The sequence below is a fragment of the Cryptosporidium ubiquitum genome, assembly GCF_001865345.1.
Source record: "Cryptosporidium ubiquitum isolate 39726 chromosome Unknown contig_2, whole genome shotgun sequence".
NCBI classification, from domain to species: Eukaryota; Apicomplexa; class Conoidasida; order Eucoccidiorida; family Cryptosporidiidae; genus Cryptosporidium; species Cryptosporidium ubiquitum.
Window position 1 is genome coordinate 138,752 of NW_021639842.1, and position 27,832 is coordinate 166,583.

At 33.8% G+C, this 27,832-nt stretch overlaps 12 protein-coding genes across 12 annotated transcripts; 8 read left to right on the top strand and 4 right to left on the bottom strand.

Annotated features, from left to right (window-relative positions):
• Positions 1–120: 120 nt before the first annotated feature.
• Positions 121–1,998, top strand: cubi_00942 (uncharacterized protein; the record flags this gene model as incomplete). Its single annotated transcript, XM_029017954.1, has 1 exon — positions 121–1,998. One exon carries the CDS (start codon positions 121–123, stop codon positions 1,996–1,998), a length of 1,878 nt encoding a protein of 625 aa, XP_028872905.1.
• Positions 1,999–2,302: 304 nt separating this feature from the next.
• Positions 2,303–4,051, bottom strand: cubi_00943 (uncharacterized protein; the record flags this gene model as incomplete). Its single annotated transcript, XM_029017955.1, has 1 exon — positions 2,303–4,051. The coding sequence occupies one exon, from the start codon at positions 4,049–4,051 to the stop codon at positions 2,303–2,305; it is 1,749 nt and encodes a 582-aa protein (XP_028872906.1).
• Positions 4,052–5,226: 1,175 nt separating this feature from the next.
• cubi_00944 (UB domain-containing protein) lies at positions 5,227–8,283 on the top strand (the record flags this gene model as incomplete). The annotated part of the gene is made up of 1 exon (XM_029017956.1): positions 5,227–8,283. The coding sequence occupies one exon, from the start codon at positions 5,227–5,229 to the stop codon at positions 8,281–8,283; it is 3,057 nt and encodes a 1,018-aa protein (XP_028872907.1).
• Positions 8,284–8,843: 560 nt separating this feature from the next.
• cubi_00945 (methylase) lies at positions 8,844–9,719 on the top strand (the record flags this gene model as incomplete). Its single annotated transcript, XM_029017957.1, has 1 exon — positions 8,844–9,719. The coding sequence occupies one exon, from the start codon at positions 8,844–8,846 to the stop codon at positions 9,717–9,719; it is 876 nt and encodes a 291-aa protein (XP_028872908.1).
• Positions 9,720–11,170: 1,451 nt separating this feature from the next.
• On the top strand, positions 11,171–12,622 carry cubi_00946 (uncharacterized protein; the record flags this gene model as incomplete). The annotated part of the gene is made up of 1 exon (XM_029017958.1): positions 11,171–12,622. The coding sequence occupies one exon, from the start codon at positions 11,171–11,173 to the stop codon at positions 12,620–12,622; it is 1,452 nt and encodes a 483-aa protein (XP_028872909.1).
• A 705-nt stretch (positions 12,623–13,327) lies between these two features.
• cubi_00947 (uncharacterized protein) lies at positions 13,328–15,310 on the top strand (the record flags this gene model as incomplete). Its single annotated transcript, XM_029017959.1, has 1 exon — positions 13,328–15,310. The coding sequence occupies one exon, from the start codon at positions 13,328–13,330 to the stop codon at positions 15,308–15,310; it is 1,983 nt and encodes a 660-aa protein (XP_028872910.1).
• Positions 15,311–15,581: 271 nt separating this feature from the next.
• On the top strand, positions 15,582–16,019 carry cubi_00948 (uncharacterized protein; the record flags this gene model as incomplete). Its single annotated transcript, XM_029017960.1, has 2 exons — positions 15,582–15,725; positions 15,837–16,019. The coding sequence occupies 2 exons, from the start codon at positions 15,582–15,584 to the stop codon at positions 16,017–16,019; spliced, it is 327 nt and encodes a 108-aa protein (XP_028872911.1).
• Positions 16,020–16,358: 339 nt separating this feature from the next.
• cubi_00949 (uncharacterized protein) lies at positions 16,359–18,764 on the top strand (the record flags this gene model as incomplete). The annotated part of the gene is made up of 1 exon (XM_029017961.1): positions 16,359–18,764. One exon carries the CDS (start codon positions 16,359–16,361, stop codon positions 18,762–18,764), a length of 2,406 nt encoding a protein of 801 aa, XP_028872912.1.
• A 454-nt stretch (positions 18,765–19,218) lies between these two features.
• On the top strand, positions 19,219–23,211 carry cubi_00950 (pyrophosphate-dependent 6-phosphofructokinase; the record flags this gene model as incomplete). The annotated part of the gene is made up of 1 exon (XM_029017962.1): positions 19,219–23,211. The coding sequence occupies one exon, from the start codon at positions 19,219–19,221 to the stop codon at positions 23,209–23,211; it is 3,993 nt and encodes a 1,330-aa protein (XP_028872913.1).
• A 992-nt stretch (positions 23,212–24,203) lies between these two features.
• Positions 24,204–24,962, bottom strand: cubi_00951 (uncharacterized protein; the record flags this gene model as incomplete). The annotated part of the gene is made up of 3 exons (XM_029017963.1): positions 24,204–24,698; positions 24,772–24,870; positions 24,939–24,962. 3 exons carry the CDS (start codon positions 24,960–24,962, stop codon positions 24,204–24,206), a joined length of 618 nt encoding a protein of 205 aa, XP_028872914.1.
• A 469-nt stretch (positions 24,963–25,431) lies between these two features.
• On the bottom strand, positions 25,432–26,112 carry cubi_00952 (uncharacterized protein; the record flags this gene model as incomplete). Its single annotated transcript, XM_029017964.1, has 1 exon — positions 25,432–26,112. The coding sequence occupies one exon, from the start codon at positions 26,110–26,112 to the stop codon at positions 25,432–25,434; it is 681 nt and encodes a 226-aa protein (XP_028872915.1).
• A 300-nt stretch (positions 26,113–26,412) lies between these two features.
• cubi_00953 (replication factor C like AAA+ ATPase) lies at positions 26,413–27,396 on the bottom strand (the record flags this gene model as incomplete). Its single annotated transcript, XM_029017965.1, has 1 exon — positions 26,413–27,396. The coding sequence occupies one exon, from the start codon at positions 27,394–27,396 to the stop codon at positions 26,413–26,415; it is 984 nt and encodes a 327-aa protein (XP_028872916.1).
• Between the last annotated feature and the right edge of the window lie 436 nt (positions 27,397–27,832).

Below are 27,832 nucleotides of genomic sequence, written 5' to 3' on the forward strand. Positions count from 1 at the left end.
AATAAAACTAAAGTCATTGTTGGCCAATAGTCCCAACTTTAAAGTTATTTTGCAGTTATTAGATATCACACACTAACCAACAACTACAAAAAATTTAAGATAATTTATGAAAATCAAAAAATGAGAAATGTTCACATTTTAGGGCTTCTCCTAGTGCTATTATTGGCTGTTACAGATCAAGGACAATCATTAAAGGTGAAAAGCTTTTTTTTTGGTTTGGGAGGTGGAGATAAAAAGGAAGAGAAGCATGATGAAAAGAGTGAAGGAAAACAAGAACAAGGTCCCAAACCCACACAAGATACTAATGGAGTCAATCCTGCCGCAGGAGTATCTAAGTCAGAAGGCCATTCTCCTGAAAATCCTTCGAAACCACCAGAGGCGAAACAGAATGAAGGCCACTCTGAGGGAGGTCACTCTGGGGGAGGTCATCCTGAGGGAGGTCATCCTGAGGGAGGTCATCCTGAGGGAGGTCACTCTGGGGGAGGCCATCCTGAGGGAGGACATTCTGAGGGAGGCCATTCTGAGGGAGGCGGCCACTCTGGAGGAGGCCATCCTGAGGGAGGAAATTCTGAGGGAGGTCATTCTGAAAGAGAACATTCTGAAGGAGGTCATTCTGAAAGAGGTCACTCTGAGGAAAGCCCCCCAGGGAATCACCCTCCTTCAGAGGAGAATGGCTCAAAACATGATGGCCTGCCATTTATCCCCCCACCTCCCCCACCTCCTCCGGAGCATGAACCGGAGCATCCCCCTTTTTCTTCGCCACCACCACCATCAAACCCTCCATCAGGATGCAACTGTGGTGATGAGAAGCCCCTATCTGACTGTTGCCACGAAACTGTGTATGGTCAGAGGAAACCAGGGGAAAAGAGAAATGCCACAATAACAGGAACTATAACAGGAACTATAACAGATTCTGTATTATCAGCAAAAACAGGGGATTTGATAACTGTGAAACATGATTCTGATAGGCCAAATCCTGAGTGTGACCATTCTCATAAAAGGTCTCCTACAACAGTAACTCATGAAGCACATACAAATCTCCACTCTATACAGAATGGAAAGCTACCTTCACTTCAAGCATCCCCAAATATAGGTAAGGGTAAGTTTCCAAATGGAGCTAACTTTATTCCCTTGGTTTTGGATGCTAATACTGGTCAATATGGAGTTGAACTCAAGACTATGGACTTGCTTGTAACTGGCCAGGAAGAAAAAATTAAACCTTTTGATATGTTGATACCCTTTGTAAATGAAAATGGTCAGATTAAGTTTGTAACAAGAAGAAGGTTAAGACAGCTGGTTAAGTCTGGGCTTTCAAAGGGTTTCTCAGAAGGAGTTCCTCCATTTACTCAGGAAGCCTTGGCTGAAGGAATAGCTGAGCCAAAAGAGAAAAGGGATGAAGAAAAGAGAGATGAAGAAAGGAGAGATGAAGAAAGTAGAGATGAAGAAAAGAGGGACGAAGAAAGGAAAGATGATGAAGAGAAGAAAGATAGAGAAGAGAAAAAAGATAGAGAAGAGAAAAAAGATAGAGAATCATCTACAGCAGAAAATGGTAGAGAGGCTGCAAATAGTGCAAAGAGTCTTTTGCAGGAAGCCGAGGCTGTTCTAACTGGAGGGTCTTTATTTGAACCTTCTGAAAAGAAAGATGAGGAGAAAAAAGGCAAAGGAAAGAAAGACGATGATAATGATAATGACAAGGATAAGGATAAGGATAAGGATAAGGATAAAGACAAAGACAAAGACAAAGACAAAGACAAAGATAAAGATAAAGATAGGGATAAGGATGATGATCATAAAGAGAATGGCAGGAAAAATCACGGTAAGGGGGAAGAGAGAGAATCTAGTTCAGAGAGGAAGGACTCTAGTGAGTCAGAAGATGCCTCTGAATCATCAAGTAGTGAAACAACAAAGTCTTCAAAATCGGATGATGTTGAGAGCGCGATAGGAGTACGGGACTCTGTTAGTGTACATGCATCAGAAGAGGAAGAGGAAGAAGAGTGATCTACAAGTTTATAGAGTTTAGGATTAAAAACGGTGCCAAGAAGCATTACATTAGTGGCCTGAATATCTTTTTAAATGTCGTTTTAACCCAAAGAATTTGAAATCCAAAACCTTAGTAATAAATATACATATACGTTTAGTATATATATATATATATACTCGCAATTCATATATATATTAAGTTTTAAGATTTAATATAAAGAAAGCCAAGTAGTAAAATAGACTTATAATATAGCTACCTATTTAACTAGTTAAATATTTATAGTTGGAAAAAAAAAATTTGTGTAGAAACTTTGTGATCCTTCTACTGCAAATCATTGATAGAAAGCCCATCAAGAAGCTCAGAAATGTCAACTTGTTGAGAGAATTCTTCATCATGATCTTGTTGATAACCATCATCCATGACCATATCATCAGATTCAAAGTGACTTGATGAGTGGTTCTTTGAAACTTTATCCTTTTTAACAAGGTGTCTTGGTTTTCTTGCCTTTTGGTAAACTTCCCTTGATGATTCTTGTATTCTAGGATCCCAATATAGGTTAACATCACGTCTCATTTCGGAATCTTCCTCAAGTTCAGCCTTGAATTGCTCAAGATCCTGATTAAAGTTACTTTTAGAGTTTGTAGAATCAAAAGCAAGCTCTTTTGGAAGTCTTTGAAGGACCCAAGGCCTTTGAATGGATGAAGAATCCTGATTATTATGATTCTTTCGAAAAACCTTTTTGACCAAAATAACATCATGATTGCGTTCTCTCCATTGAATGAACTCTGAAATATCTTCAACAACACCAAAGTTATTCAAAGTCCTAAAATCATATCCAGAAACCCAATCTCCTGGATTCAAGTACGCTCCTAAGTGAGTGGTTACTATAACGCTTGAGTCTGGAATTCCTAAATCAGACTCTCTACAGATCTCAACTTCTGCAATACAAATTTTGCTGCTTATTCCTTGACTCTGGTCAGTTCCAACTGAATGTCGACCTCTGATCCTATCAACATTAATAACATAAAAGTCAACTAAACTTGAACGTGAAAGCAAAGGAATAAATGAACTGCTATTAGAACCTGAGTATTGCCAGTATTTCTCTTTAGTAATATCCGCCTCTCTACCAGTAAAAGGATCTATAAGAGAAATTCTATTGGTAACTTTCTTACATAGCATTAATGAAGAAATACCTCCTAAAAGAGATGTACAGAGGTTCTTTGGAATAAAAACTACATCATCTTTGCAAATAGGGCATAGTTCAACAGAGAAAGTGAACTTGTTATTATGTGTATTACAACTCAGGTCTTGGGAAATAAGTTGTCTACTGCTTTTAACTTTTGATGCAAAGTAGTGAGTAATAAAATCCACAAGCTTCTGAGCATGGCTTTTTTGTTGGAACTGAAAGTCAAGTCCATCAGACTTTTCAACTATATTAGAAACTTTCTCATGAGCTCCGTGCTTTAATATTAACTGTTCCAGATACAAAAAGGTCCTTTTATGTTCTACTCTCTGACGTACCTGTACCACAGTATTCCACGTATGAGGAGTAAAACTCTTTCTACAGTCATCACATTGTTGAGCTTGCATAAAAAACTCAACCACTATATTTTGCTGGATAATTGCCCCATTCATAACCTCCTTTTGAATTGTACACTTCACCTTTAATCTTCTACTATGTGGTTCTGTCCAAATAAATGATGCGTCGACTAACCGGACAGTGTTTAGACCTTTGATCTTCTTTAAACATAAAGCCAATAACTCCCTGCTCTCAAGCTGGCAGGATACCCATGGAGGCTTCTGAAATCTTTCGCATTGTCTACAAAATGATATTATTGCCTGTCTTGAAATACCTTCAGTTATATCAACTTCTGATCGAATGCAGTTTATACACATCCTAGATGGATTTATCTCTGTCATTATTCCACAAACACAACAGTTCATACACCGAGGACGTTCCATCTTAAAGTACATTCCTTCAACTTCCTCCTGACTATTTGTACTTGCATTTATATTCATTTGACTGATCTCCATATTACCCAACCTTTCACAACCACCAATGTCAAACATTCTGGGGTTAATCTTCTTTTCTGACCTTACCGGCTAATTTCTCCCAAAATGTAAAATTTAACTGTCCATTTCTAGATAATTAATTATTAAATGTTTCCCGCCTAAAATAAAAATTGACTCTGCAAACCAGTATAGGGAAATAATAAAACTAAATTCTGGCGGGTTTTAGAAATGGTTTAAATTTATAAATTTGGTAAGTAGGTTTAAGCAAAAACAAGGGGAAAAGATAGGTATAAGGGTAAGGGGTGGTTTTGAAGAAGTTTTTTGGATGTGTTTTCTAATTGATAATCGTATTTGAAGTTACGTGTTATTTGGATGTAATAGGTATGTTAGCAAATTTGGGTGTTGAGAAAAGTCTTTAAATTGAGCAATAGATGATTTAGAACATTTAGGTTTTGAAACATATGTTAGAAGTAGTATGAAAAGAATTAGGATTAAAAGCTGGCCAAACTTGCAAATAGCTTGGCAAATAAAAGCTATTTCTAGTAATTTTGATTAGTGAAAACTTGGTTAAAATTCGGATGGGGGGAGGGGGTAAAATTACACATATTATTTGTATATATTAAAAGCAATATTAATATATATGAATAAATATACTTAAACATAAACTATATATATATATATATATATATATATATATATATATTTATTTATTTATTTATTTATTTATTTATCTATATATATTATACATAAATATATTTATGTATTGAACATAATTTATTTAAATAAATGACAAACAAATATATTACTAAATATAATTACTAATTATAAATACCAAATATTATATGAATACTTCTAGTTAAGTGTGCTATTCAATTAAATTTGTTATTAATAGTAAACAACAACAAGGACTAAATTTACTCGGTTCTCGTGTACAAACTATAGAAAATTTGGATTTCAGAGAAACAAACAGGTTGGATATAACCACTAAAAGGGAAGTTATTTATATTACAGGAATAGATTCAAATTGGAATCTAGAATCATTTAAAAGGTTTTTCTACATAGTAGAGGCTTGCTAAATAAGATTCAAAGTCAACATAGACAAAGAATAGTGTAGAGAATACAGGGGATTTATTTATTTGTGAAAGATAACTCGAAATAACGAGAAAGATAATATCATCGGTAGTAGAGAGAGGAGCCAGGATCCCAGGACAGGAAGCAACAAGAGACGCAAGATGAATAGGGAAGATAATCCTTCAAGTGGATCCAGTGAGGAAGTCCCACAAGAGAACCCTGATAACCATGAAATTCCTGGTGAAGAGTACATTTCCGAGGATTGGAATCCAGTAGAAGGGAGTTCCGGAACTACGGATTCAATAAAACCTTACCAGGACCGAGAGAATAATTCGGATGTTGGAATTCAGGCTTCAAATAGTGTGAGTTCCGATAACTATGTGGTTGTGGGCTCCTCTGAAAGTGAGGTAAATGGAGAAAAAAAACTTAAAATTGTTGTAAGACCTTTAAATGGTAGGGATTTGACAGTAGAAGCTTCTCAAACTTCTACAATTCGCCAATTAAAAGTTTTGATAGAGGTTCAGAGTGGAATTGAAGCAATCAACCAGCGTCTGATCTTCAGAGGAAGATGTATGTTGGATGATGATACTGTTGGTGCTTATATCAAAGAGGATGGTGTAATAATTCATTTGGTTCCTTATGCAAGGAATCAGAGAAATGAGAGCTCAGCTCAGTCTACTTCTGAGTCTAGGCCAAGAGCTTCGGGAGTAGGAGGAGCAACAGGTAACGTCCACAATCTGTTTGCTGCTGCATCTGGAATGCCAGGTTTGAACACATCAATCGGAGGATTTCCTGGTGCAATGATGTTTGGAGCAATTAGACTAGATGGCGAGACTGGGCTCCCCATGGAAGCTGAAGATTTGATGCAGAGAGTGTTAAGAACTTTTGGAGATGCTGTCAATGGTAACGGACTAGACCCAAATTCAGTAGGTGCTTCTTCAGGAACTGGAGACAATAGAAACATAAGCTCAGTAACTTTTAATTCATTTGGGATTGGCCAGCCTTCAACAATTTCAGGGTTATCAGGACTTGTCTCCAGCACTGAAAGAAGAAATACGGACACTTTTCCATCTAACAATGAGACCAGAAGAAACAGTACATCCACCTCAAATGGTGTCTCAACTAATAATGCTGCAAATTCTTCAAGTACAAATACAGGAACTGAAAACAGAGGTAGTTCAAATATTGGTGGTTCTAATATTGACCATACTGGAAGCAATACAGAGCGCCGATCCAGCAGCAACTCAGCACAAAATCACGGAAGTTTTAGAGGCAGCAATGGAGAAGGTGCTAGAGGTGATCCAATGAATAGTAATCCAATTGGGAGGATCGGAACCATAGTTTCCAGAATTTTCCAGGCCTTTAACCAACCAGTTGGAGAGGTCATCCAAGAAGGATCCACCAGGTCTGAGGGTAGGGATAGCCAGGCTGGAGCTGGAAGAGGAACTGGAACTAGGACTAATGCTGGTTCCAACACTAATCTCGGTTCTGGAAATACTAATACAGGAACTTCTGAGAGAACTTCAAGAAACACCTCCCAAGACACAAGAGGAAGAGTTATCGCAACCCCAGCCTCAGGTCTAAGCTGGACTCAGATTGCCTCCTCTGGAGCTCTTAATACAGCTAGGACAGGTGTACTTCCTATAGGGCGTCCAGGGTTGGCAGTTGCAACAATTCCCATTTCTAATTTTTCAATTCCAATCACAATTAGAGCAACTTCTTCAGCAGGAATCCCATCTATAAATCTTTCTCAGAACTCAAATGTAATAGCAAGCGGAGCTACAACAACCTCCCAAGGGGAGCCTGACTCGGGGAGGGTTCCACATGATACTGGGAATGCCACAGAATCAAGTTCAAATGTATCAGAAGCTTACAGAACCTCCTCAGACAACTTCTTTAAGAATATTTCAAATGTACTAGAAGATTCAGCAAACCAGCTTCGAACGGTTGCAGCAGGAATCAGAGAAATGAGTGGATTAGAATGCACAAATGGAAGGGAACCGAATCAAGAAAGCTTTTCTGCCTTGCCTCCAATTCCTTCGAACGTGAGTAGCAGAAGTGTTTCAGGAGAAAATTTAGTTCTAGGCCAAGCTTCAGACTATATTCAGCACCACTCACATAGACTGTATATATCCAATGAGGTGGTTCATAGGTTTCTCCCTTGGGATTCTCTTAATGAACTAATGGACGTTTTAGAAAGGGACTGTGGCTGGAGAAGACCAAGAATTACGATCCCCCCTCCTATAGACTCTATGGATTCTGGTCCATTAGCAATATTCATATCAGTATATCTTCAAGCTATGTCAATAGTTCAATCAAATCTAATGCAGATACAAGCGTGGCAGGAGAGATTTGCTAGACTAGATATCCCAAGACTTTGCTATACAGTACACTTACTTGCACTTATCTCCCACATTTCGGCTCATCTTGGCTCACTTTTGGCTTGGTTGTTCCAAAACATGGCACAATATGTTGAGCAAGACAGGCTCATTGAAGGCTTACAATGGAACAGGTCTAGTAAAGACGGAGAGAATTCTGGAGCCTTAGAAAATGATGGTGCTCCAGAGGTTACTAAAAGAATAAATATAGATGAGGAACCTTCAACTGAATTGATAGGAGACTCTTTAAATAACGCTAATTTGGAACAAAACAGCTTAGATACTCAGAATAACACTATAGGCGGAGTTGAAATGCTTGAAAGAAGTGACTCCAGTCTTGGTATTAATAATGCTAACGCAAATTCATCATCTAATCTAGGCCCTGATCTTAGCAATGAAATAGTAATTAATCAACTTCCTAAAGAAATTAGAGAAAAGTGGGAAAGATGGACTGGGAACCCACAGAACTTCTCTAGAAATGTATTTGCTTCCTTCTCTACCAGACCTTTCAGTGATACCTACCAACAAGGTGATGTGTTTTCTAGTAGCTCAAGTTTTGGCTTCCAACAGCCTTCTAACGAAAGTGCAAATGTGTCAAGTGGTAGAATTAATAGTCATCCCACTACACAAGAACTTTTAAGAATGATTATTCACCAAACAGAGGCTAACTTGAACATTAGCGGTTCTTTAAACTCTCGTAATTATACAAATATTCAGAACGAGTATCGTTCAATGCTTATCAGAGACTTAATCAATATCGCGAGGAATGACTCAGATTTTCTTAATGATCGAAGCAGATTTCCGTATTTACAAAGAATAATTTCCCTTTTATATGAGTAATTTGCGTTGTACCTAGGGTGAATCGTACTAAGGAAGAAAATGTCTTCAATAATAACATAGAAGTTAAGTATTACGACTATTATGACTATACATTTTACTTTTTTTAATCACTTTCTCTCTCCTTTTTTTTATCAGGCAAAAATAACTTAATCGAAAGTTGACGATTAGTCATTATTTGAGCATGTGCGTTTTTTTGTGAATGATTTATAGGTGGGGGAGCCCGCCTAAACTACTTGTTTACAACGGTATACTATTACATGTGGGGCGGGTTTTCTGTAATTAATTTAAAATAGGGAATAAATAGGTATTGGGAAAATTGAATATTAAAATTTAAAAGATTAAGTTTGATTTTTACAGAGTTTTGATTTTGAGATTGTGGGTTAGATTTTAAATTTTGTGTTTCGAGTATAAGCTATAAGTATAGAAGTATTTCTGGTATTGAATTGGAGAATTTTTCGAAAAATACTGATTATTTACATTTTATATACGTTGAACTGACTTAAATCAACACGATTTTTTTTTTGTTTTGGTTGAATTTTGGTTAACTTGATTAAAAAATTATGGCAGACTACGGGACTACTGAATACTGGGAAGAGAGATACAAGAAGGATTCGAATCCATATGATTGGTATCAAAGATGGGAGAATATGAGGGAAATAATCAAAGATTATTTGAAATTTGACGACAAAATATTGGTAATCGGTAATGGAACAAGCAGATTGCCTGAAGAAATTTATGATGAGGGTTATCATGGAGTGGAAGCAATGGATATTAGTACTGTTGCAGTAGAGATTATGCACGAAAGGTTTGCTTCAAGAAATATTCCATGTCAAGTTAGTAATGTTTTAGACATGTATCAGTATTCTGACGATGATTATAATGTAGTCATTGATAAGGGGACATTTGATTCAATTTTATGTGGTGAAAATAGTCACATTAATATTGACACAATGATGAGGGAATTGGTCAGAATTCTCAACTACGAAAAAGGCAGGTACATATGTATTTCTTATGGGCAACCTAACTATAGACTGAACTATTTAAAATCCATAAAAGAATGGGAAGTAACCACCATTCCAATAAAGAAGCCTGCAAATGACCAAATTTATAAACTAAAAAACTACAATGATGAGGATTCTAATTCACAAGAAAATACCAACATTACTACTTCAACCAGACCTGACTTGTATCATTATATATATGTCTGTACAGTGATTAATAAGAATGTCCCCGAAATCGGAAATTCACTTGATTTAAATGATGATACTGGAAACGTGGAAACTGACAACTATGAAAATAAAGATAACTTAGAATTAAACACAGATAATTCTCAAGAAAATAATAGTTTTTCTCAAGATACTGAAATCAACCAGGAGAATAGGAGCGATGAATTCCAAATATGTGACGAGAATAAAGACCTTGATAATTCAATGTAGACATTCAAATTATTTGATTATCTTATAAATCTTTAACTTTTAAATTTTTGTTAACTTCTAGATATTTCCTGGTTTTAATTGCCTTAGATATATTTCTGTATTCTTCAAACCTTAAGATGGATTTCATAAGTTCAAGACAAAATTCCACTTAACCTTTCTTTCCAATTTTTCCTATATTTGTACTAAACAATCAAAATACAAGTTTCATTCCCCAAATAATTCCAAATATGGCCATAAAATTGTTAAAACCACTAAGCTTATATATTTGCTTTTTTTTTTGTCCCACAATTTTCTTTACTCAAATCATCCGTTTTTATTTCACCCCACTGCATTCCAATATTAGCCCGCTCGTTTTGCATGTTCAATTGTCATATATTGACTTTGAAACTACTTTTTAAAACTAATTTACTTTTTATATCCCTTAATTAATTATATTCGATATCTTAAAAATATTGTACGTATATATAAAGTTTTCAAGAAAACAAATAGCTTATTCTTAATACATTTCTTCTTTACTTTTTGCTCAGATTTCTCCTATCTCCAATTAATTACTTTCTGTACAAAATAATACTCAATATGGCGCCAAAAACATGCAATGGCATTTAACATAACATTTGTAGGGTAGTTTGCTCTTGACTTTTGTGTGTAAACAATAATTAATTGTTATATCAAAAAGCAAATAATTATTCAATTTATATGGCCGAAAAAAAAATTATGAAAATTTCTAATTATAGGGAATTTGAAGTGTATAAAGCTAATTAGTCAAATATTTAATTATTATTTCTCATTTGGAACTATTTCTAACAATAATTAGCATTTAATGCAAAACCTTATTATCTAACTCATAACCTATCAAACATTCAGCTATATCTAATTTGATTTAATAGTTCTCAGCAATTCCATGCTCTTTTCTAATAATGTATTAAAGCTCAACCCAAAATCCCTGCATCACTCCTCCCACCCACTCTCCCCCCTCACCCCCCCTTTTTGATTTTTAAAATCCATTTTACGTATTTGATCTAAATTTATTAAAAATTAATTAATTAATACGGCGGGAAAAAAATTACATGTAAAAATTATTATCGTTAGTCAAGAATACCAAAAGTGGAACAATAATGTAAGGTTTGAATTTTTTAATAAATTAAAATAAAGTAATAATTAGTTAGAAATAATAATAAATTTGAATAATACCTATTCTATGATATGGACGGTGAACCAGACTGGTGAAAAATTTACAAAGTTAAATGAAGTGTATTTATTTGACGTTTGGGCTTAAAAAAAAAAGTAGCATCTTGAAGTAAGTAATTACACATTGAGCTTTATAACGAGTTACCTCAAGTTTAAAAGATTTGTACTTTATGGGAATCTAAAACCCAGAGTTGAGATTGAGACGTAATAATTAAATATTGGAATTAATATAGTAGAAAAAAAGTTAAGTTAATTGGGCAGAGATGTTAGTAAATAATGAGAATGTAAGATCAGAAGAAGAAAATGGTCGTAAACAAATAAGAAATGGGACGATTGTCTATAAGATAGTGAATTATATGTCATCTTTAATAGGTGGAATTAATGATAATATGGGAAGAAATAACCCATGTATTGGTATTTTGAGTCCAATGTCCCCAATCATGATAACAGATCACAATAGGACAGTTGGAAATACTATGGTGCTGCCAAGTCCAGAGCCAATAATTCATATGATTCCAAATCAAAATATGAGAAACAATATGTTCTTTAACGTTTATAATGACAGAAATTTGGTCAACCAATTTGGACCTAGAGTTACTCCATACACTAATTTGAACAATGGATTACTAGCTATTAGTCAGAAAGGTGATCAAATAGTTACTGGAAATATTTCACTCATGAGCTCTCCCACTGGTATGTGCTTCAATTCTTCGAGAAATAGACTGGCTAATCCTAGAAGTTATTTTTCAAGGTTAAGGAATCCAATAGGTGAATGCGAAGCACTCGTCAAATCACCAATTAATTCATGTTTTAGTGGTCATATCAGTAAAGCTAATGATTCATCTGTTACTGAAATTCTTGTCTCTCCTGAACTTGCCCAAACACTTCAACAAATGATTTCAATCATTTCACACCAAATAGAAATTGATGACTCCGAAAACTCTTTAACCCCAAATAAAGTCAAAGGATGTATTAAGATTAATAGATATCAAAGAATTAACAAGAAAAGTACAATTGGAGGACTAAACTATGCTCTTATGAGTTATTCAGCTAGTATTATTCAAAAACACTATAGGAATTTTGACAATAATAGAATTGTAAGATATGTTAATCCCATTACTAGAAGTAAATTTTCCAAAAATCAAATCATGGATGCAATTCACGTAATTCAAAGGTACTGGAGAATATATATTTATCGTAATCAGCTTATGAGAGAGTTCTTGGTAAAAAGCGTTATGACTGCCAGAAATGTTGCAAGTTGTAAGATTGCTTCTCTATGGAAAGGATACAAAACAAGAAAATTTATGGATTCCATTATTAAAGATGTATACATTAAATGGATTTGGAGTAATGATGGTACCATTAGTAAAAATCACTCTTTTGAGACTAACAGTACCCAAAGCTATGAGTATACTAAATATGATGTTAAATTAAGAGGGTCCTTCACCTGTAAACCTTGGCAAGAATATTTAAAACTCAATTGGGACAGCCAGGAAAACTGCTTCCTTGTAAATACTTGTCTTACAAAAGGAATCCATTACCTCCAATTTATAATTAATGATGAAATCAAAGCCTGTGGAAGTATGGAGATTGTAGTTCTACCCATCATTGGAGTCTCTAACAAAATCAATATTGTTGGAGAAGCATACAAAAGTTCACGTAAGTTTATTTTATTATTTAATATACTAATAAACTTCTTTTTTCCATTTCAGTAAAGAGAATCAGAATGAACATTCAAAAATCTATTTCAAAAGTAAACAACTAACGAATTTGAGAATTTTATCGTTTTTTTCTTCCGACTGAGAACCTACTAACTCATTTCTCCTATTAAAATATTTTATTACAATACTATCGAACAGGTTTATTTAATTCAAAAGAAAAGTAATTATCTATTTTAATATATATCTAAATTTGCACTTATTTTTTCATCTGATAAAATAGTACTCACAAATTACATGCAAATATATAACGTGGCGCCTATAGTGCCCGCCTAGGTATGTATGCTTAAGACTAAACAATTAGGTCAGACTAAACAAATAGTAATTAAAGCTAAATAAATAATTTAATATTAAAAACGTACAAATTAAATTATAAGAGTTCAAGTTAAAAAAGAAATACTTAAAAATTATTACTTATGATAATGATAAAAATTGTAATATTTGAGTAAATTGATCACATTTAATAATTTATTTATTACAGCTAGTTCCAATTTATTAAAGTTTTTTGTGAATACAGTGAAATAATAAAGTGATCTTAAGTTTTGTGATCATATTGATTTAAACTATTTTTTGTGATAGCAGACTTAAAAGAAACAAAATTCCCTTTTTTTCAAAGTCTCAAGATTTCAAGGTAAATTAATCAACTTAATTAAATAGAATATTTGAAAAGTAATGATTTAAAAGGATATTGCAGTTTTGAAAATGTTTAGCCGTTTATATAATAGGAATTTGGATAATAATCATCAAAATTCAGGTAAATCTAACAGAATTAGGATAACTTTAAAAGATAGAATAAATTCTAAAGAAAGTAAAAACCTCCCAGTAACTGAAAGTATGTCTTTTATAAACCATGGAGAAAGAGATGATTATTCGCCAATAAGAAGAAATAACACAATAGGAAGAATCATACAAAATGGATCTCAACATATATTTTATCCAGTAAATCCAAATAATAATTTCACTAGACAACCAATTAGAGGTTGTTATAACTCTAATATAGTACATAATAGTCACTCAAAGATACAATATAAAGGTTCAATTGAATCTGTAACGAATAATAGAAAATCTGATGAGTTTAATCCAATTCAATCGTTAAGATCATCTCCTGACTTAGTTTCCAAGGTACCATCAAATATTGAGGTAACAGAAGATCAGGAGCTTAGAAAAGTGAAAACAATTACTTCTTCAATTCCTTTGGAATTAATTGAAAGAGATTCATTAGAAAGATTGAAATCTTCAAAAAGCCAAATAAATGAAATAGAGGATAGCGAGAATGAGAGATTGAATAGTAACAGAAACAGGCACGGAATACCATTTGATTTATATTCACTATCTGAAGATTCTATGGGAAAGATAAATTCGGAATTCCCTGTAGAAAAAGAAGGACCTATAATTGAAACTAATGAAAAGAATAAAAAGGATGATGTACTTGTAAGGAGTATATCATTGAATAAAGAAAAGTTACCTAATTTAGAGATTTTACCTTTAAAGAGTTTTACAGCCTCGGAAGAAACTATGAGTAACCAAAAGAAAACAAGTAATAGTGGAGAAAATTGTGAGTTAAGGGCCCTTATTAATGATAAGAGCAAGGAAATCAGTGGATTAATTCCAAAACTTAACAAATCAGCATTTTATTTCGTAAGATTTAATTTGCTTCTGCATTTAGCTGCAATTGTTATACAATGTTACTTCAGAAGGTATCTATGCAAAAAATACCTATATTTCAGAAAATTTGGGCCAATAAAGCTTTTGAACAGCTCTGCAATGCAAATACAAGCTTGTTGGAGAAGTTTCCTGACCAGGTTTGGAAAATCATTGTGTGGTGAGACACTTTCGAACAATAGAGGGAATGGATGTATGAATTGTTATAATTGGTCGTTCCTTCATGAAAAAAATTTTGTTGAGATTGTTAAAAAAAGAAATCAGAATGCGAAATTTATACAAAATTACTGGAAAAACACATATATAAATAATATTAACATTGAGAGAGAGATCTTGACTAATTCTATCTTTTCAGCTAGAGCTTTAGCCAGGGAAACTATTGAAAGATTTCTTCTTGGTTATTCAGTTAGAAGAAATGTTGATTCTAAATATAAATTAGTTCCTATTAAGTGGGGCTGGAGTACTCAAGAGATTTCGGAGATCTTTATTTTATTAAAAAAAAGGAATAAATGGTCAGAACCAAAGAGAATGTTGTTCAATCAGGAGGAAAATTTGTACAAATATCATCTTTTCCTCTCAAATGGCACGCATCAAATTGTATTCAAAGTCCACTACAAAAATAAAGAACTTAAAGAAGGTCAGGATTTCAAAATTTTGTGTGATTCATCTTTGGAAACCACTCCAAATGAAGAATTCCAATTTGTGAATAACATTAGTATTTATAACAATAACTACACAACCAGTGCTTTCAAATATTTGAGAAACAGAATCTCGTCTATTAATTTCCTAACTAGTAGTAATTACGTAGGCGAACCTAACTCCGATATTGTGCAAGATCTTGAGCAAGATCTTAGCTACATTGCATTATCTCCGAGCTACAAGGAATCTCTTGACAGAGAGTATTCAGAAACTGAATATGCTGGTTCTCCCTATAAGAACTCAGGCAGACTTAAGAACGATGCTATCAGCACTCCGAGTACAAATTTGGACTATAGTCCTGGAATTCAGCACTTTGTCCATTAGTATTCTGAATATCATTTAGTTTTGACGTTTTAGCACTTAAGTTTAATTCATCACTTATTGAATTTTTTTTTATCATACCTGCATCTTTTAACCTTAAAAGTTTCCCGCCAGATCTAATTTAAGTAATTTTATGGTAACTGAGTAAAAATACTGAAAAATTAGGTACAACAAAATATTAAATAAAAACTATTAATATAATAATATTTGCTATATAAAGTTATATAATAAAAACCAATAATATTATTACAAAATATACTTGTGTAGACAACTAATGGTGGATAATACACGAGGAGAAAAAGACCTAACAGGGTTAAATACAAATAATAACGAAGGTTTGGATGCAAGCTCTAACTTGAATTTTGACATTCAGTCTTCTCTTTTAGCAACAAAGAGGGCCCTGGATGAAGATATGAAGGTAAGTCAATCAACCAATGCATTGGTGGAGAGTCAAGTGTATTTTTAAGACTCTATAATTTCTATGCCATATTCTAATAATTATTTTAATACTTACTCTATGTAAATGCAGAATCTAAGCATTGTTAATGTTGATGCGGGAAATATCCAAAAACTCTCTCAGTTGTTTGATATATCACTTTTACAGGCAGAAAATATACTCAAAACCAACAATAACAGCATTGAAAAGTCTGTTGATGACTTACTATTAAATTTCTCTGATTTCCAAAATAGCAGACTTAAATATCAATTTTAACTTTTAGGCGCCAAAGTCATGTAATTTAGTTTTTACCAAATATGTTTTTTTTTAATATAATTAGGCGATTGGCGGCAGAAGTAAATAGAACAAAATTAAATAAAGGGGTACCTATTGATTAAGAATGTAAAAAAGCTTTTGAAAAAATTGGTCAACTTTTGTGGCAAATTTCTCAGAGTATATATAACTTGGTGCAGTTAAGTTTTCAACGGAAGATTTAGTTCGAAAATTTAAAAGTAAATCTGTTGTGGATCATGATTTTGGATTGTGTGTAAACAAGCTGATAATATTTTAATATACACTGGAACTATTTCTTTGAAAATTTTTAGAAGAATAAACATGGAAATGGAGAGCTCTGTGTTGAACCATCCTCTTAAGAAGAAACTGAATAGAGTGCTAGAACTTAAGCTTGGAGAGAATGAGGAACTTATTAATGGACTAATAAGCTTGGACACTGTAGATGATGTCTCAGAAGGAATTCCAAAGCAGTTAGTTATGGAGTTACTAGACACTAAAGGGCAAAATAAGTGTAGATCTATGCACTTTTCTATATATAAATACCATTTGATGATCACGGAGAACTGTTTGGATTCTCTGAGGCCTTTTGTTGAGGATCTTAGAGCAATGAATAATGAAATCAAGGCATTTGAAAAGGAGTTTAATGAGAGCATTACAACTCAGTTAACAAACTGGCACAAGTTCACATTTCCGCTTTTGGAAGAGTTTAAAAAGATACAGGATCAAATACAAATTGTTGAAAACAAAAGAAGTATGTGCAATACAATGTTGTCACACCTAAGTACTAACTTTGTTGGTGATATAAAGAATCTAAAATCTTCTATGGATGAGTCTAAAGGGAATCTTTTGCTCTCTTTAGTAGCAATATATAATAAATGTATGGTAAGCGAGACTAATTCTAAAAGATTAATTGAAATTTTTAGTAGTGATTCACAAAAAGAAGAAAGTACTTCAGAGTCTGTTCTCTCCAAACTTAAAAATGACCCTGAATATTCTAATATGATACCTAAAATTCTCATTAATATGAAGGCTCTAATATTAGATTTAGAGCTTAAAAGAAACCAACTAGCTTCTGAAATCACCAGTTTCTTAATTGACCAAGTGATTTCCAAATCACCTGATGAGTTTAATGACCAATTTGAATTGTCACAGAATACAGAAGACGAGGTAGATGGTATGGAAAAAGGAGCAGAAGGAAAAGTTTGTATTTTTGGAAGTCAAAGTTTCCAAGAGGCTGTGGAAATACTTAGACTTTATCACGAGGAGCAATGTTGCTCTTTACTTTCCTGTGTTATTGAAACCAGGTCAAAGTACTTGGAGTATAGATTTAATCACATAATAGAGCATGGAATCTCAATTGGAGATGCCAACTACTCTACCAACTTATTGGACTATTTGGAGTCTATTTTTGAATGGATTCGAGTTTGTGGAGTTTCCATTGAATCAGAATTTCTAGTCAAAGCTTTTGGATATGAGGTATGCCAAGATTGTGAATTTGAAGAGAAGCATCTGGACTTCAACCAAAATAAAACTTCTGGGCCAAACTCCGTGGATGAAATGGCCAACAATATTTTGAATAGTATAACCCACACTCTTTGTATTCCTTTTTCCGGAGCAATCAGAGATATCCTTCGTCAATTTCATCCTCCCAGGACGTCTAGGCCAGATTCTGCTCACCACTTTGGTAACCTAACTTTCCTCAAGACAGGAATTACAATTGGGATCAAAATTGCACATTTAATTGACAATTATATTGAGACTTTAATTCCATTGTTTAAAGTTTTGCCTAAGCGATCTAGCTCATCCCCAAAACAAGTCCGCCTTGCATTTCCTCTACTTATTCAACGATTTAAAGATTTAAGAGAGGAAGCAATTGCTCAGTACTATGTTTATGCAGGAATCGTCAAAGAAAACGTATCTTCTCGTATATCTGAAATTTTAACGGTAGACTTCTCAATCTCACTTCTGGTCATGGAATGGTCCTCTCTATTAAGAGATATTCTCTCTACTATACAGAGTGGAATTCTGGTTATATCAAATGACAATACCCCAAATAGAGAGGATATCAATTCTATTTTAACATCTATGCTTGAAACCTTTATAAACCCTATGTTTAATGCTATTTGCTCAGTTGCTACTTCAGATGAAACTCCTCTTGCTTCAATTATTAGGATTAACAACATAAGTTACTGTCTCTCTGTGCTAACAGCCTATCCGAAGATGAATTTCTTGCTGAAAAATCAGATTGAGATAGCAGATCAAATAATAAATGATGAAGTTTCCAAACTAACTAATTTACTAAAAGAAGAGTTTTGTGATAAATATAGGTTTGAGGAGCTTCTTAAAGAGCTTGAAGTCAAAAAAAAAAGTTTATCGAACTCACAAATAGTGGATGAATCTAGTGACAATCTCAATTCAAAATCTAATTCCAACTACATAAATAATGAAAGTGAACCAGGCCAGGACCCTCTTTTGATTCTCTCACAAGTAATTATTGACCAGTTCTTTGAAAGTATCCTACGATTTGGAGCTATTCCTTTTGCCAATGCTGACCGAATCCAAGATAAACAAATTAGAAATAGTTTATTAAAAAACCTTTTTGAACACATTTCACGTCAATATGAATTAATATTTGACCAGATTAATTTGATTTGGCCTCAAGAAAGTTCATTTCTCAAACATGACCCTCACCAAATCAAGCTGATTTTTTCTAACTTAACTAATTAAGGAGATTAATCTAGGTTATAGTAATTCACACATATATTTACTAGAACCGTCATATTTTTTTTTTTGTATCTTCCATTATTTTTTCATATTTTTGTTATAACTTTTAATAGTCAGGGAAAACTGGTTAACCAGAATTTCCCGCCTGCGCCACATGCAAATAATTTTCATAGTTGGCCCTAGACCGAGGAAATTGCATGTGAAAAAAAAAATTCTCAAAAAAAATAATAATAATAAGAAATTTATGTTAACCCAAGAATTAGATTTTTAAAGGAAATAGCAAGCTGGTTTGTTTTTTTTTGCTTTTTTTGAGAAAGACTTAAGGAGATTAGGAACAAAAACTAGTAGAATAAAAGTAATATATTATCAATAGATAAGAAATAACAATAGTTAAAAGGTTATATCAGAAATTAACAATATACTGCCAATTAATTTGAGATTTTGAGAGTAAACAACTATGAGCAACTATAAGCAAACTGAGCTTAAAAGAAACAAAGGTGATTCCAAAAATATCTCACTACTTTCAGCCTCGAGTCTTCATGAAGGACATTCAAATATGCAGATGTGGAGAAGAAGATGGGAACCATGCCTACCACATATATTAAGATCCCCATTATTAGTCAAAGAGGTTTCGGTTTTCGAAGGAATGGGTAGAATGGAAAGATCAGACGTTTCAGCTTACTTTCCCTTGACATCTGGAAGTAGCCTGGTAAAATTTGAAGCAATTTCGGATGGAAGTAGCTCTTGGAGGAAGTTTCCCGCCAGAAGAATTGGAGTAGTATTATCAGGAGGTCAGGCCTCCGGAGGCCACAATGTAATCGCAGGTTTAATGTCCTATATTAAGCTTTGTAACCAAAGTAGTCAACTTTTTGGATTTTTGGGAGGCCCGGAAGGAGTATATACAGAGAAATACAGAGAGCTAACTGAAGAGGATATTAATGGCATACTTAACCAAGGAGGTTTTAATGTAATATGTTCAGGTCGTCACAAAATTGAGACAGAAGAACAGATGAAAGCTTCCTTGGAGATTTGTGAAAAGCTAAAATTGCATGGACTGGTAATTATTGGAGGAGATGACTCGAATACAAATGCAGCAATTTTGGCTGAATATTTTAAATGCAACTCATCTAGTACAGTTGTAGTTGGATGTCCAAAGACCATAGATGGAGATTTGAAAAATGAGGTAATAGAGACATCTTTTGGATATGATACAGCAATTAAGACATATAGTGAACAGATTGGGAGCATTATGGATGCAGTTAGAACAGAGAAAGATAGATACTATTTTGTAAGGCTGATGGGAAGATCTGCATCTCATATTACTTTGGAGTGTGGTCTTCAAACAAGAGCAAATATGATTATAATTGGAGAGGAAATTAAAGAAAATAACCGATCTTTGATGTCAATTGTAGATGATATTGTAGATATGATTATAAAAAGAGACTCATTAGGAAAGAGATATGGAGTTGTGCTATTACCTGAAGGGTTAGTAGAGTTTATTCCGGAATTTGAGGCATTAATTAAAGAATTAAACCTCATTTTACTTAAAACAAGTGAAAGGAGGCAGATTATAGATAGCTTAAGCCAAGAAATGAAGACTCTTCTTTTGAAACTCCCTTCTGATGTACAGAATCAACTTCTTTTGGAGAGGGATCCACATGGTAATGTGCAAGTAGCCAAGATAGCAACCGAGGAACTGTTGGTACATATGGCAAGGGAAAGACTTGAACAGATTGGGAAGGCTCATATTTTGGACAGTGTAAAAACTCACTACTTTGGATATGAGGGAAGATGTGCTTTGCCTTCAAACTTTGATGCAAGCTATTGTTTCGCCCTTGGACATACTGCAGCAGCTCTGATTGACAATCAGCGTTCAGGTTATATGGCAGTGGTTAGAAAACTAAATCTAAGCCCCGAACAATGGGAGCCAGCAGGATGCCCTCTCACATATATGATGAATATCGAACTTAGAAAGGGGAAATCTGTTCCTGTTATTAAGAAGTACTTGGTAGATCTTAAGGGGCAGTCTTACTTAGCTTATTGCCAAGTGAGATCGGAGTGGAAATTGAATGATTATTACAGGAATCCAGGACCAATACAGTTTGATGGCCCTAATTCGGGAATAACTAATTATATGATATCTCCCCCAAAAGTGGAGGATTTATTAAGGATTGAAGATAAACATGAAATTAAGACAAAAAATAAATCATCAAGTTCAGATAACTTTCAAACCAGTCAAAAAGACGAGATAAAGATACCAAAGATTCTACTTTCAGCCGCCTCTAGATTTAATGATGATTTAATCATTTCCTCATCATGTAGAGATTTGGAAGCTTCTATTATTACCAAGTGTTTACCTCATCAGACAAGAAAGCATAACAATAGAATACTACAATTAAGAGAAGAGGAGAATTTTTCAGGACACACAGAAATTAGAGAAAACAGCCAGTGCAAATCTTCCATGAGTAACTCATTTGCTTGTGATTCACTTGGATTAATTCTATCATGTCTCTCAACTCCTGGAGCTCAGAATGTAATTTGTGGGTTAGTCAGTGGGCTCCCATCACTTAAACAACTCATAGTTTTTAAGTCTCTATCAGAGTTTTTACAAGGAAAGGCTCTAAAAGTTGATCTTAGTTCTGAGGGGTCTTTAAAGTTTTTTGAGGATTCTCTCAATTCTGGTGGTTGCACATTTCCAAACGGAGTAGAAGTGACAATGAATAGTTTCTCAGAAAAAAAAAGCTCTCTCACAGCTTTAAAGCCAAGTGAAGCTCAAGAATTCGCAAACAATTCGTGCATCTTTTCATGCAGAGGACTGACCAGCAATGACTTCCTTTCCCAGCTTTTGTCATTTTTTAATATTAAAGCTTTTGCAATTGTGGGGAACAGTGAGGCGGCAACATTTGGCGCCTCACTATCAGAACAATTAATTTGCATGTCATTAAATAACATAAAGAATGAGATTCCGGTGGTATTTATCCCTGTTTGTTTGGAGAATAGTATTTCTCACCAAATGATTGAAACATGTGTTGGATTTGATTCTGTATCCAAGAGTATTTCAACTTTGGTTGGGAATTTGTTGACAGATTCAGCTTCTGCAACAAAGTATTGGTATTTCATGAAGATAATCGGTGAGAAGACCTCAAATGTCGCTTTGGAAGTTGGGATTCAGACTCACCCAAATTTGGTTGTAATTCCAGAAAGATATACAGATGGGAAACTGTCAGTTTATGGTTCGGAAGTAATTGGGGCCACATTGGATGATATTATTACTGAAATTTGTGATATAATTTGTTTAAGGTCTAATCAGGGAAATAATTTTGGCGGGCTATTAGTATCAGAAGGCCTTTTTGACCAGGTATACCCAACAAGAGAGTATAGAAGATTATTTTCAAGATTTGGCACTCAGAATTTAAATAATGTTTTAAAGTCAGAAGTATCCAATATTTTGAGTTCTGAGAATCCGAGTAAATATGAAAAGAAGATTATTGAGGATTTTAAACTTATATTTAGCGATATAGATGCAAAGCTAATTGAGAATTTGGTCAATACGAAAAAAATATGCGACGTTCAGACTGAGGTTATTTTAGCATCTCTAGTTCAAAAGGAACTTAAATTTAGAAGATCCAAAAACAAAATTAAGAATGGAATGAACCCAGTATGTTTCAGCTTCACAGATCAAGTCAGAGCATGCTTTCCTTCAGATTTTGATTCCTCACTTGGTTTCATGTATGGAATGTTGGCATCAAAAATTATTAATAGTAACTTAGTTGGGGGATATGTAACAGGGATTAAAGGAGTGTTAAATCAAACAAATAATTGGAACATGTATGCTCTCCCTATTTCATCATTAATGACCTTAGACATTGAAAGAATTAAAGAAGTACAAGGCCTAAGAAATGACCTTAATGTTTCGTTAGAATCAAAAAAACTTTTAACCGAGGGTACAAAATACGAAACAAACCATCAACAAACATTTATTTGCAAGCTAAACTCTATTAATTTGAGTAATAACGCCTCCTTTAGACTTCTAATGAACCATATTGAAAAATGGGAGGTTGATAATAACTATGCTAATCCAGGCCCTATACAGTACTATAATGTTTTCAAAAACCTATTTAATAGGACACTGTTTGAAAATGAATACATTTATGCACGAAGCCTAAAAGAAATTGATCAAATCCTGCTTGAAATCAAAACATCATGCCAACTCGGAGTTGAAAAGGATGTTCTAAACTCTACTATACACCACTTAAGAGCCGTACAAAATTCAATTACAATTATGAACAATTGTAACCACAGAAAGTTTAAACCAGAACAAATTGAATGCATACAGAAAAAAAACTCAATTAGTGACTACATATCAAACTTAAGGTGCAGAAATAATATCAACGAAACTAATCTAGAAATGATTGTCGATAATGTTGTTAATCAAGAAACCTGTAATTAATTTGAAAATATGGCGCCTTCCCGCCTAATGTGTGCAAAACCAATATATATATATGATTAAAAATTCAGTCCGAGAATTTGGTGATACACTGGGATGCCGGAAGTTACACAACTACTGTTATCCTTACACCGTACTACAGCGAACCCTTTTCCGTGCTCTGTTTCCAGCCTCCGGCGGTACGGGTTTCACTATCTCACAAGTCATCTCGGTCTCCACCAAGGTAACTCTAGAGACTGCAGCCTTGTAACGGGCAGCCATCGTGCAATGTTACTTCCAGACATAGTGTATTACAACATCCCATCCTGAACCTTTAATGACTCCACTTGGTTACAGCTGGGCGTGAACCCAGCCAGTCACTTCGATATTATTTTAGAATTTAGATTATTAAGTACTTTTCATTACTTTTGAATGACGGCCTTTATTTGGCGGGAACCTGTGGTTAATTTTTTAAAATAATCTTCAAGTGATAAAGGGGGAAGTAAAAAAAAATCGGCTAATATATTAATCATTAATCTAACTTTATAATTTGGATTAGCTGAGTGAACGCATTTCACAGTTTATTCTCGGCAAAAATGTCTGCCCTATTCAATTTTCAGAGTATGATTGTGGTAATCTTGTTGTCAATATGTACATGCTCGTATTTACGTCCAAAAATCCCAGGTTTAATAGACAATAAAAAAACGGGGTTCTTGGGAATTTTAGGTAAAATGGCAGTAATTGGAGATAGGCTTAGCCCATATGTGTCATTTGCATGTATTTTTATGGCAGGAATGACAATATTCTATAGATAATATCAAATCTCAGTAATATTCAGACAAACAATATAATCAATCAAAATTTCAAAAGTTTTACTTTGAGATGATCAAAAATTATATAGCTTAAACAAGTATCCATAGTTAAAGGAAATTAAATAGATACTCATTTTAGATTAGATAACTTTCTAAGTACTAAATATTTGTCACAAAGTTTGTGTATCAAAGAAATAATTATAACTACTTCAAACCAAACCTTAATTTCCTTGCTTGGATCTTTTTTTCGTGATCTGGATCATTTACTCTTGACATTGTTCCAAATCTTTCTCTTCTATTTTTTATCTTATCAGCTTCTGATATCATCCCAAATCTTTCTTGTCTAAGCTTTCTCTTATCATATTCAGACGTGGCACCGAATCTTTTTGAACGAGCAAGCCTTTTTTCAGCCTCTGTAGATGGCTCGCACGTTCCAAACTTCTGTCTTCTTAATTCAATTCTTTCTTTTTCAGAAAGTTGGTTAACATCGTTTATACATATTGTTTGTCTTAATGAATCTGTTATGTTGCTATTCTTTTCTACTTGGTCTATTTGAATCTCACTATTCAGAACAGCTGTTGGGCCCTCTGGTTCTTCTTTCTCCGTTGTTACAGAGGTAGTAGTAAGAGTAGTTGCCACTGTACTATTTGCTTGGCTATTTTGGGTGTCATAATCAATCAATGCCTGGACTAGTTGTTGCTAAAAACAGAAAAAAATCAATTCATTTTAGACTTTTATATCAGCATAAGGCTTTAACCTAATCATTACTTACCTTTCTCCCAGTAACAGACAGACCCCTTTCTTTTAATAGCTCCTTCAGCTCATCAATCTTTAAAGTATTATAGTTCATTTGATCCAAAGTCTTCGAACCCTAATTAATAATATATACAGAGTCTCAATCTAATTCAATTTTCTTATTTATCTTTCTAAAGTACTCACAATCTCTGCTAACAAGTTTTTCATTTAAATGTAGTTTTTATTTAAGAAAAAAATAATAAAAAAGTTGGCGCCTTTTTTAAATATATTAATATGGAAATGATATAATTAGTATTAAAATATACGAAAAAAATGAAAGTTGTGCAAACAAAAAGTGCAAATATAGAAGAAGTTGACCAAAATAGGATATTTTTATAGTTGAGTATTGGATAGGCTGAGTAGTCCTAGCATTATTTTCAAATCAAAACGTATACTTTCCATGTTTTCCGTTACAAATGATCTCCTTTAGATATATTAATTAGGTTAGATTGATCTATGTATAATGTAGATAGGGTCTAAAACGGCTATTGGTTAAAGGACTGGCAGTAAATTAGTGTTCTAGGAGAGTACCCCACAATCTTTTAAGTGAGAATAAAGCTAAGAATTCTAGTATTTGTATATTAAAGTGTTGGAAATATTAGGAGATGTGTAAGGACAATATTGATGTAATTTAGTACTAATCTTTGCGTATTTGATTAGGAGTTTTTCGTGTTTTGAAGACAATTTTGATTTTTTCATCAGGTAATTTCTGGATATTAGATGTGAGTTTCTGATCAAATTGGTGCTCTTCAAAATTTCCTTCAAGTTCAGAAATGCAAGAGTAAACTTTTTGGGATAAGTTGTTCTTCTTAATTTGAACACATCCTTCAGTAAACTTAAATGGATTATGAGGTTGAGATTTTAAATTGGTATCCCCTAAAAAGGCAGATTCTGACTCTTTGACTTCTTCCCACTGTCCAATAATCCCCATTTGATTCTTCTTATCTGTATGATTTTCATTATAATCCTCACTTTCGAAGCAATTATGTAAATTTTCATGGGAATGACTATTTTTGAAGACATTATCTGCGAAAACCGATGAGTTTGTTGACTTTACCTTATCTATTTGTTTAATTGTCTTCTTTTCTTGGCTAGGTTTTTCTACAACTCCCTGTAACTTCATAAACTCCTTCCGAATTTCCTCCTCATTCTTCTTTTTCTGAGAATCTCTATAGTTTTCGCTTTTTAATAACTTCCTCAAATTGTACTTATGCCTTCCACCTTCCTGATGGCTTCTAAGATTATTTGGGTGATTTTCTATCCATATTTTGCAAATTTGGCAATAATGTTTGTTACTGACTTCTTTTCTCCCCCTCATATATTCCTATATTTTTAACTTCCACAAATCTATGTCTACCACCTATTCAGGTATCAGTATAAGTGGGTTTGGCTTTTCTCCTCTCTTTCTCCCTCTTATTAATAATCCTTTTATATTATGTAAAAAAAAAAGGCGCCAAATTCATGCAATGCTTAAATTGCCATGTTAAAAAATGCTGATAAATTAAGGAGAAAGAAAGTAAATAGAAAAAAAAATGAGTTACGTAATTATATATAAAAATTTTAATTGAATTGTATACTAAAATTGTAAAGGAAAAGAGCTAATGGGAAAGTTGGAGTTTTAATTAGTTTGATTTGAGTTTAAGCCACACCTGGCAGAGATCATACACAGTTGGCCAAGGAGTTTATCTAACTGCAAGGGGGTTGCACACCCATCGAGCATGACAAAGTGGCATCTCCCAACCTCCTTTAGATACTCCAAAGTGGCCCTTTCAGAGAGCTGATATCTCTTTAACACGTTTCTCATAGTAATGACAATATCGAGTGGAGAATACCCTCCAATAAAAAGTTCTTCAACAATGGAATGAGCTAATCTCCAGTTACATTTGACACACGAATCCAATATACTTTTAATTTTCTCAGGAGAAGGAATGTCAGAGACTTTTAGTACATTATCTCTGGAAACCATGGAAAATCCATGGTAAGTTGCTTGGAGATTATTAATGATAATTCTCATATCTCCATCTGCAGTAAATACAAGAGTATCAATTCCAGAGTCAACATATGGGATGTTTTCCATTTTTATAATTTCAAATAGTCTTTTCCTGATTTGTGCATCTGTTAGCTTCGAGTACCTTATAATTGCACATCTACTTTGAATTGGCTCAATAATTTTTGTTGACTGATTACAGGCCAAAGCAAAACGAGTACTTTCCGAGTATACCTCCATTAATCTTCTAAGGGCTTGTTGAGCTGAGTCTGTCATACTGTCTACTTCGTCCAGTATTACTATCTTGTGTCTTCCTTCTGGTAAGTCTATTTTTTCTCTGGCAAAAGTCTTAATTTTATCTCTGACAACATCAATACCACGATCATCCGATGCATTTAACTCCAAAACTGCTCTTCCGTATTTGTTTCCAAGCATTTCCGAGGCCAAACAGTGAATACTGGTGGTCTTTCCGGTTCCTGGAGGACCAGAGAGCAGCAAATTTGGCATATTTCCATGTTTCGCTAGCACCTTCAATCGAGTTAATACTTCTTCGTTCCCAACCATCTCATCCAAAACCTTTGGACGGTACTTTTCTATCCAAATTTGGGTTGACATATTCAATCTCTGGTAGTTTTTTCTTAGTTGTTGATGCTTTTTCCAGCCTCTGGCTCGACAAAACCCTAAACTTCTGATCTGTGCTTCAATCTATAACTAATACAATTCTGATATAAATAATAATATATTCACTCACACCTTTTCTTGTACCTTTTCCCCCTTTTTTAGTCATTTCCCTACTTGCAATATAAATATTACACAGGTACCTCATTCTTGGCGCTCATTATTTTGAAATTAAACAAAAAGTTAATGGAAGTGAAATGGAATCAGATAATAAAACCAACAGCTCTACTTCCTGAATTAAACAAAAATCTAAACTTAAGATTGTAACTTTTCCCAACCTTATTTTCCAAACTTTTCGTCTCTTTATTACATTATTATTATTCAGAAGTAAATTGGCAAACTAGCGCCACCGGTTCTGGCGGGCTCATGTGTG